The sequence below is a fragment of the Phaseolus vulgaris genome, chromosome 5, assembly GCF_051622355.1.
Source record: "Phaseolus vulgaris cultivar YP4 chromosome 5, ASM5162235v1, whole genome shotgun sequence".
NCBI classification, from domain to species: domain Eukaryota; kingdom Viridiplantae; phylum Streptophyta; class Magnoliopsida; order Fabales; family Fabaceae; genus Phaseolus; species Phaseolus vulgaris.
In genome coordinates, this window is record NC_143502.1 from 38,725,684 (window position 1) to 38,736,455 (window position 10,772).

At 35.6% G+C, this 10,772-nt stretch overlaps 1 protein-coding gene across 1 annotated transcript; it reads right to left on the reverse strand.

Annotated features, from left to right (window-relative positions):
• Nucleotides 1–9,624: 9,624 nt before the first annotated feature.
• LOC137834408 (SAUR-like auxin-responsive protein family) lies at nucleotides 9,625–10,299 on the reverse strand. Its single transcript, XM_068642464.2, has one exon. It carries the CDS (start codon nucleotides 10,186–10,188, stop codon nucleotides 9,778–9,780), a length of 411 nt encoding a protein of 136 aa, XP_068498565.1. The 5' UTR covers nucleotides 10,189–10,299; the 3' UTR covers nucleotides 9,625–9,777.
• Between the last annotated feature and the right edge of the window lie 473 nt (nucleotides 10,300–10,772).

The following is a 10,772-nucleotide window of genomic DNA, read 5'->3' on the forward strand; positions in this document are numbered from 1 at the left end:
CAAATACTTATCAATACAGATTCTCTTCTTTCAAATCCTGCACCAGTGGCCATATGCCCCCTGTACGCCTTGAACGTCTTCTACGTGCTCCCCACCACTATCCTCTAGAAATATTAACTCCTTCATCAAACATCAGCATCTTCGGATCACCATCTTTTCACACTTCCATCCTCTATTACAACATTCATATTCTGCTCCCCTTGGGCTAAACCTGCATCATCAACACAACCTTTCCCACCTCTCAAACTGGCTTAAACAAGCAAAACAAAACTAGGACCTTGCTCTTGAAAGAATTATAACATATTATAACATATTTATTACCTCACCCAAACCAGACATTCAGGATATAATTAGGGTTAAAGATAGCTTCTGTAAAATACATGCATATGAAAAAATAGCAACACTTTTAAACCCTTACCTAGTTACCATGTTAACACAGGTTAATGGTGATAAGATCCAATCAGAGAAAGAAAATATAACTTTCTTTTCTTTGTGTTTCAACCACGCCCAAGATTGTACTTGCGCCATAGTGAAAATCTCCTCTGTGTCTACCTTTGCTTGTTTAAAAATAACCTTGTTTCTATGCTTCCAAATGCTCCATACTATGGAGACCCAAAGACTTTTCCATAACTTATTGCCCTCTTTGTTAGAGCACATACAAGAGAATTGTTCAAAATGAAAAATCAATTCTTTGTGATTCGCAGAACTAATTCCCAACCAGCTAAAGCACATGTTCCAAACCTTACTTGATTCCTTACATGAAAGGAGGATGTGTGCAGTAGACTCCTCTTCGGTTCCACATAATGCACATAAAGTATCTCCTAATATCACACCCCTTTTGTGCAAATCTGTTTTGTTGCTAACCTATTCGAGAAAGCCCTCCACACAGAAAACATAGCCGATGGCATAACCTTTAAATTCCAAAGAGAACCAAACACAGAAATCCCCCCACACCCGTGATTAGCAAGCTTATTATAAGCGGATTTTACCGAAAAGGTGTAAGATGGAGGATCATTCCATAACCTTGAGTCTTCTTTATCTGGTTGTAGTAACACCTGTGATATTATTAACATGAACTCCTCTACCATAGTTTTTTCCCATTCAAACCAATCTCTTCTCCAACTAAATTTCCACTCCCACCCAACTGCGTTCCAAATGCCAAAATTATCTATAGTCTTGTCTTTAAGCTCAGAGTTATTGTATATTCTTTCATATCTTACTCTGAGTTTACCATTAGTTAGCCATTCATCTTCCCAGAAATTGATCTTCACCCCTGATCAAACTTTCCAGACCATATTCTGATTGAACCAATTAATTCCTTGGTCTGAAATACTGGCTTTGAATAAATCTACCCACCATCTAGACGTAAATCTATTTTGTTTCGGAACATATGAATTTGACAACCACCTCAAACCATACTTAGATTCTAAGACCTCCTTCCAAAGACCATATTCTGTAGACCCCAGTCTCCATAACCATTTGGCCAGAAGTGCCTTATTGAAGTGCTCAATACGCCTAATACCAAGACCTCCTACCTCTTTCTCTTTACAAATATTATCCCAACTAATCCAAGCAATTTTCCTCCCTTTCGTACCCCATCCCCACAAAAACTTCCTCTGTATATTTAAAAAAGGATAGGTAGAATAGTGGTATAGCATTGATAACTGATTTTATAAGGCACACTCTTCCCGCAAAAGACAGACTCCTCCCCTTCCATACCGAAAGTTTCTTCCTTGATACCACAGGCTCCCAAAAAGAACACCTAGATGGGTTACCTCCTATAGTTAAACCTAAGTATGAGAAAGGTATCTCCATTATGCTGCAATGGAGTATTTCTGAATATAATTTCACCTCGTAACTATCTACTCCAATTGCGCCTAACTTACTCTTAAAGAAGTTTACCCTGAGGCCTGAGCTTAATTCAAAACATCTTAAAATAGCCTTAATACACCTCATATTTTGCACGTTAGGTTCACATAAGAAGAGGGTATCGTCTGCAAATTGGAGTAGATCCACCTCCACGTTTTTATCCCCTATTTTAATTCCTGATAACAAGTTTTTTCTTGTCGCTTGTTTTACAAGCCCAGATAAACCTTGTGCTACTATCAGAAACAAAAACGGTGTCATCGGATCCCCCTGTCTAAGACCTCTAGTTGGTTTAAATTCTTTTGTCGGACTACCATTTATCAAAACCGAGACTGTAGCCGATTCAAGGCAAGCTCTAATCCACTGCACCCATTTTTCACAAAACCCAAGTCTTCCCATCATATAAAATAAGAACTCCCAACTTACCGAATCATATGCCTTCTCAAAATCAAGTTTCACAATCACTCCCCTTTTCTTTCTTCTTTTCAAGTCAACAACAACCTCATTGACAACAAGAACACTATCTAACAAACCTCTATTGGACAAAAAAGCTGACTGTGAACCGTCAATTACCTTCTCTATTACTTTTTTAATCCTATTAGACAACACCTTTGTCAAAATCTTATACAGACAACCGACAAGTGAAATAGGTCTATATTCTTCAAGGGATTGAGGGTTCTCAGACTTGGGGATCAACGTTAAGAATGAGGCATTACAACCTTTCGGAATCTTCCCCTCGTTGTGAAAGAATTTTACTGCTCCCAACACATCCTTTTCTAGTAGACACCAGTACTTTTTAATAAAACTAAAAGTTACTCCGTCAGGTCCAGGGCTTTTATGACTATCACAATTCCAAATGGCTTCCTTTATTTCCTTTTCTTCGAACGGTTCTATCAATAGTCTATTATCAGATTCAGAAATCTCCTTAAATTCCACATTGTCCAACCTAACTCCAATATCTTCGATGGCCGACATCTTATTCTTATAAAACTCTTTGACCACCTCCTTTACCTTATTTGGTTCTTCCACCCAAATGCCAGAAAGATTACAGTGTGCTCCTTTTATCTCATTTCTCATCCTCCTCCATTTGATGGAAGCATGGAAGAATTTTGAGTTGGAATCCCCCTTTTTAATCCATAGTGCTCTTGACTTTTGTTGTAATATGGATTCGTTCCTCTCATTTATGTCCTGTAGTTGGCTCAAAAGTTCTCTTCTTTCTCTGATCTTATTTTCGTCCAAGCCTTCTACATCATCTCTCATATCTAACTCTTGTATGTTCCTCAAGATTTCAAGTTTGATTTTGTCAACGTGTCCAAATACATCTTTATTCCAACCTTTCAGATCACTCTTTAACATCTTCAGTTTCTCTTTTAACACTAAGATTTCATTGCCCTGGACCATATAATTTTCCCATTTACTTTTAATAAAATTTTCAAACTCCTTATCTTCCTGCCATATCTCAAGAAACCTAAAAGGTTTTGGACCCCAATCCACCACAGTATTAAAGCACAGTAGTCCCATTTACTTCATGGCCAGTGTTGTAACCATTCAAAGGAAATTAAAAATCTGTCAAGCCTGCTCTTAGCTTTACCATTAGGTCTATACCAAGTATATTTTCTTCCAATACAGGGTATATCTACCAGCTCCATATTATCAATGAAATTATTAAACTCATGTAATTCTTTCTTATAACCATTACCATTGGAACTATTTATCCCCCTACGTTCCCTTTCATTCCTTATAGAGTTGAAATCCCCCAAAATGCACCAAGATTTACACGGATCCCTTTGTCTAATCTCTAATAAATATGTCCACATTTGCCTTTTCTCTTGCAAATTGCAAGAAGAATATACGTTTACAATAACAACAGGAATATTTTTCTCCTTAAAGACCCCCGAGAACACTGTAAACCTCCTGTTGATGATTTGATTGGAACATTGAAAAAACTTTTTATACCAAATCATTAGAATACCCCCTGACCCGTTAGTTGGATTGCTATAAAGATGATCAATGTCATTATCACCCCATAACTGACAACAATTATTTATACTAAAAAATGACAACCTTACTTCTTGCAAGCACAACATTCTAACATCCTCCTTTCTGATCAAATCCTTGATATACCTCCATTTCACAGGACTCCCGAACCCTCTCACATTTAACGTAAGGATTCTCATTGATAACCCGTAACCTCCCTCACATCCCTTTGAATTTTCATACTCCTGTCCCTTTTTTCTAATTCTTCTAGGCTAACCATGACATTTCCTTCAACCCCACATGTAGCCCCTATCTGTTTACCCAGTTCCCATACACGAATTGTTTCTAGACTTCCATATTTTAACCAAAACAAACGATTACAGTTATTTATTGCCATATCAGAAACGGAATTACTAATATGAGATAGGGCTGACCTTACATTCTTGCGTTCTTCCCTCTTACTGATTTTGCTTGACTCCCCCATCCAGAAAATTCTTCTATCCTCAGTTGAGGATGAATTAATTGTGACTGGTTCAAAGCCTTGTTTTGTTTGATGGGCCATAGCATCTGCGGCCAATTGATCGTCGTTATTTGTTGAATTATCGAACGGAGCATAAGTATCCCTTATTCTGCTTAAACACAATCCAGGTTGAACGTTAGAGTTCGTATTTATGTGCTTAGTTTCCTTCTAATTCTGTTTGAGAGAGGAATGGTATGCTTCCCCTGTTTGTGACCCACATAGCGAGTCCTCCACCCTCGAGATTGACTTCGGAGAACCTTGCATCCCCCCCTTCACCGCCACCGTCGGCGACGGCTCACTAGGTCTCGTTGTTCCGTGAGTAACCTCGAGCAAAATATTGGGACGCTCGTTGATCTTTCCATTACAGGTAACCTCCTGATGTGCGACGTCAATGGCAGCCCCTATTTGTTCATTCTGTTCCGAAAAGTGAAGGTTGAAAAAAGTTTCTGAATTAACTGGGCTTCCAGGCAACCCGTTCCACAGCGGCGACACCCTATTGGCATCTGGGCCATGTTTCGATAAAGCCTCCATTTGTTTTTTATTACTACACCTCCCCTCCTCCTTTTCACTAGTTTTCTTGTTCACCACACACTGGGCCGTTTCTGAAGGCCCACATAAAAATCCCACGTCAGCCCTAGTAAGAGCCGTTGGGGCTCCAGACCCTAGGTTTTCACTACCTATGATTGATCTGAGAATAGGCTTAGAGACAGGGCCTACAGGTCTAGCCAGGATGGGTTTGCAACATGTTGCTGGAGCACTAGGTCCCAAATTCCGACAGCCTTGTGCCGTCGGAGGCAATGCCTTACTCGCATCCACCATCGAATTCTCCTCAACGACCTTTCTTACCTCTTCGAAATCCCTGCTCCCCGATCCCACTGAATCATTAGACGCTATTGAGTCAATCTCTGTTTCGATATCTTCATATTCTTCGCTCCAATGGCACTGACAAAGTTTATAATCTGGAACTGTGTATTCTTCCTCCACCGAAACCTGATACAAAACATCATTAATGTTCATATAGCTAGTAATCTTTGCCTCGCACCCCACTGAAATTCTAATTCTGAACCTTGCGTACTCCATCTCTTCCAATGCTAGAGTTGCTTCATCAATCTCAATGAGGGTTCCCAATAACGCAGCTATGTGCTTGAAACAATCGTAATTCCATAGTTTCAAAGGTAAACCTCTGCATATCACCCATACCAGTTTGTCTACCGCTACGAATTGCTCATTCCAAGGGATAATTGTGTCAAATATTTCTTCGAACCATTCTTTGTTCTCCTCTATGGCGTCTTTGATCGTCATTTCATTTTCTCCCTTCAGTAACACATGGAACCCCCCCAGAAATTTAACCTTTATAAAGCCAAGACCACCCAGAATAAAACTTTCGTTCAAGGTTGAAATTTTGCTCAGATCCGATACTCTTCCAATATGACAGGTATTTAACCATTCTCTGGGAGTTTCTTCTGCTTTAAAGTGAATAGCATGTAAACTTCCCCTGTTCTGCGGTGTTGCTCTGTTCCCATTGCCATTCTTAACAGTGTTTGCATACGAAGTTGTTCCCTTTGCCCACCACACTTTTTTAATTTCTTTCTCTGGTTCTAATGCCTTCTCTTTTAGTTTTGCATTCCACTCCTTCCTTGTTTCTGCTGCTCTGATGTATTTAGGTCTATTAGCATTCAATTTCCAACTCCCAATCCATATTGTATTCAGATGATATTTCAGCTCCCTAACATTCTGTACTCCCAGAAATCTTACAAATCCAAATCTTTGCTTCTTTATATTTAATCTTCTAGATATGAAAACATCACTCACCCTTTCCCATCTTCGGAAAATTTTCCACAAATCAGACTCTTTAAGATCAAAAGGGAAATTGGAGAAGAAGAAAGGTGTTCCTCTTTCGTTCATTTTCGTGCAGTATTAGATATTTATATAGTTAAAGTGGATATGAATTTTAAATCCAATCTATTTATTTGAATTTGGATTTAGATTTAAATTAGATTTTGACCATCCTAATTTATTGCCAATAGTTTTCCCCTACCCTAGTAATTCTTCACCTCACAATTCCATATGAATATTCTATAAAGCCAATACTCAAAAGCTTAAATAAGTTTTGTTTAACCCCTTTTATATTCTTTCTTAATCTAATTCCATAAAATTGGGCAATAGGCATTATGGATGTCCTTCATATGTATTAAGAAAGAATATGATATATTCACAACTCACTTTTTTTTTATATAATTATATTACAATTTTTAAATAATATTATTTTAATATTTTTTATATAATTTAATTTTAAACTTATTTTTTATTATATATATATATATATATTTAAATTTATCATATAAAGAATTGTGTATAACTCTAATAAAAAATTGTACACAACTCTAATCAATAATGGTATACAACTCTAAAAATTATTAAAATATTATTTTTTATTTATTTGTACATCTCCCTCGATAAATTTGATTATAGAACCTAAGAAACCTAATATTTGGTTCTCATATATTGAATTATACAACCATGGTTCGGGAAAAAAAAAAATCAGCCCTCATTTCTTTTCCTAAAAAAATTACCTTTTTATTTTGTAATTCTCTCTTCCAATTTTATAGTCTATGATAAATTTGAACCAACCTAATAAAGTACGAGTTATAGATTTGTGTTACTTGCCAAAGGTTGCTGGAAAGTTAAGCATGGAACACGTTTTATGAAAAAAGTAAGTGGTCAAATGTATACTACAAAGTTATGACCTATGTACATCACACACTGAATACATTTTTGTTTATATGAAAAAAAAAATATAATATATATTTGTGTACAAGATGTACTAAAAAAAATAGTGAAGCTTTTCTGATTAGACTAAACGTCCCATACAGCACAAGATTACAAGCATCCCCCACTCTATATACTATCCCATATCCTGACCATGACAAGTCCAAAAAGACTTCATAACTTTATGATATGACTTAGCATTATCTCACTCCTTTTCCGTCAAAAACACATTTTTAACACATTTTTAACTTCAATAACTTTTGAGTACGTTGAGAATCTGCAGCACATTAAAAAATAAATAATATTTTATTAAAATAAAGTAATTACATTAATCAAATTACAATTATAAACATATATTTTTCTAATATACAATTATCAAATTTACATTTTCCATAATTTTCAGGTATCTATCACCATTTGTCAGGTATCTATCATCATTTGTCAGGTATCAATTCACATCTTCATATTGTCTACCATAACATAATCTTTCTTCTTCATCATCTTCAAAACCAACTTCATAATCCCACTTCGTTACTTATATTCGACCATTATTGAAATCCAAAGACAAGAAACATCAGAAAACATCTTTATAATTCAGTTATGGTTTAACTAGGCAAATGAATTTGCTATCATATTTATACGTTAGTTTTAACTTTCTTGAAGAAACTAATTTCAATTTTTTTAAAAGAATTTGTCCAAACCTACTTTAATTCTTATAAGTTGTGAAAATATATTGGGATAGAAGAGACAATTACTTTTCTATTTATCAGCATCTTCACATCGATGGAATATAAAAACATTCATAAACTTTACCTTATAAATCAGATTTATAAGTATTAACATATTTAGTTTTTCTGTTTTAAGTTATTGGACTTTGTTTATTTGACCCAACTTTTCTTTTCTGTTTCAGCTAGGTCTTAGTCTTTTTCTTATATATACACCATATATTTTACTCTGTAATACACAAGTAAATAAGAATTTCTTTTGTATTTTATTTTTCTGTTTTTTTTCTTTTTTACGCTTGAGTCATTGTCTCTTTGACATTTTCAATTAGGATTCATCAGAACCTCCCTTTCTACATTACGATTATGTGCGTTTCATTTCATGCACCACATTAGACAAAGAATATTCATCTTCATTGACTATAATAGTAAGGTTGAGTTAGATTAAAGATTATTTTTTAAAATGATATCAGAGTTTATTCAAGTGAGAGTTTGTTAACCTTATCATGTCATAAGATTAAATTAGTCAATAGAAAAAGATTTAGAATAAATTTGTTAACTAATGTATAAATACAGTTCAATTTTGCAGGAAGTATCTCTCTTAGGTATGTACAAGAGACGAAATAGACATGGTGTCTTCATTCATGATAATTAATTTTCATGCCCTGCCCGAACTTGAATACTAGTGTGAGTGTGTTCTTGATGCACAAAGGTGTGTGTATTTGCATTATTCATTGTACATTGACAGCTGTACAATCCCAAATCACAACTTTATACATGAATATAAATGCCAAAAAAAAGTTGCATTGCATAGCATTAAAGTCAGTCGACAAGCAGCAGAATCATTGGTCACAGCCTTAATTTCATTGTAAGTAAGGATGTCCCTAATTATCATAACATCTTTTAACTGGGTGGGAATACACGGGCCAAAAAGTGCATCTTAGCTGGTGGGAGCAGAGACAAGTTCAAGATATTTCATCAAAAAACCAAGCAGTTTCAGATTATCATAACATGTTTTGTTTATAATTTACAAATTTCAGACGTCATATCTTGTTTTCAATTCTAGTTACTGTTCTACTAATCATCATCATATTATTATAATAATTGTGGTGCGTTTATTTGGCCGTGAACAAAGTAATGAACACACCCAACTCTTGGTTGGAAGTTCACACGTTTGAAGGACAAAATATCGAAGTAATTAAGACTGGTGCAGTGTTTTTTGTTTTTCCTTTTCAAAACCCTTTGAACGCGAATTGAAGATTTTGACTTAGTCACGTTTGGGTGCCTAAGCGTGTGTGACAATGTTGAAACAAATACACACTGTATCGTTTTGTACCAATGTCCATTTATGTTCGAGTTCCAGGGACTTGTACGTTTTACAAACAAATACAGTTAAAAGTTACACAAATATTACAACAAATTTTAATGTAAAAAAAAAAACTACATGTTCTAAATACATAACTGAAAAAACTACTGTTTTTAAAATAAAATGGTTCAGAACTCTTCCGGTTTTAATTCAAATATCTTGTAAAAAATAGAAAACGTTATACATTAACCGTGCACCATATACATTAATTAGTGTAAGTTTCATAAAGATAGGATCAATGAAGACAAACTAAATGATATTAGTATGTGGAACATTCTTATAGTGAAGTCTAATCCTCACTGCATAAGGTGGTGAGTGAAATAAATAAACCAGTAATAAGATAGGTGTTTCTTCTTAAAACAGAGGTTAAATTAAGTTAAAAAATGAAGATAAACAAAGGATCATTATGCGAGTAATCTGGAGCCGGAACTTTTTATTAGGTCTTGGTGAAAGAATTAATTAGACAGTCAAATGAATTTGACCAGAGGTGAGGAAAGAAAGTTAACTAAATATTCCAGCACAGTATACATAGTTCATTTTTGAATAATATAGTTTGGTTAAAAGAGCATGGATTTTGAATAAGGTTTTCTTAGACCAGAAGTTTGAGTTCCTTCTTGATGCCATTGGTGAGCCAGTATCCTCTCAAGCTCACTAGGCCTGCAAGGAATGGTGACTGCACCTTCATGATCAAAACCGTACTCTTCTTCTGCTTGCTCCAAAAGCTTCAAAAAAGTAGGGTTGGATAAACAACTTAGTGGCAGCACGAACCTCTTTTGTTCCTCTCCACCCTCAGCAATCACAGCGAAGTGTCCTTCCTTCACGTCCTCTGGCACGCAGCACGTTGAGTTTGAAACGGACCCTTCTTTGCTTCTCCCTGGTAAGAGTCTCTTCTGGAGCTTCTCCACGAATTTGAACTTCACAATGCCACTTACACTTCTCTTGCTGCTTCTTACACTGAGCTTGGCCATGTTGACAAGTGTTTGCTGGTTGTTAATAGTATAGTAACTTGGAATAAAGTGTGTTGTGTTGGTGATGGTTGTTGTTGATGACTTGTTTGAGCGTGTTGGAGTGTTTGAAGCAAGAGTGATGGTTATTTATAGGTGTAATGAAAGTGTAGATAAGGTTATTTGGATGGTAGCTGAAGATGAAGATTGAAAAAATGTGAAGAGTGTTAAATTGGTGAAGGGGAGACAGCGCATGTGGGTGCAGTGTTGAAGGACTTTTCATACCATGCAACGTCCCTTTTCGCTGGTCGTGTCGGATTCCAACTACGTAATTATTAACCATGTTCTCTCCATAATTCTTTTACTATTACTCTCTCTATCATAATGGTAACCCTTTCTATTTTTTGCCTACTTTTAACTTTCCCTTCTGTTTCTTAACTGTTATAAAGTATCTTTCCATTTTTAAACATTTGATTGAGAAACTGTGAAAATAATGTCAATTATTTCTTTTAGCAACCACGACGACCACGTTCACTAGGGCTTTTTCGATGACAAATCCTTATCAGTTATCATTATCTTTAAATTGATAACAAAACCTTCCACTACGT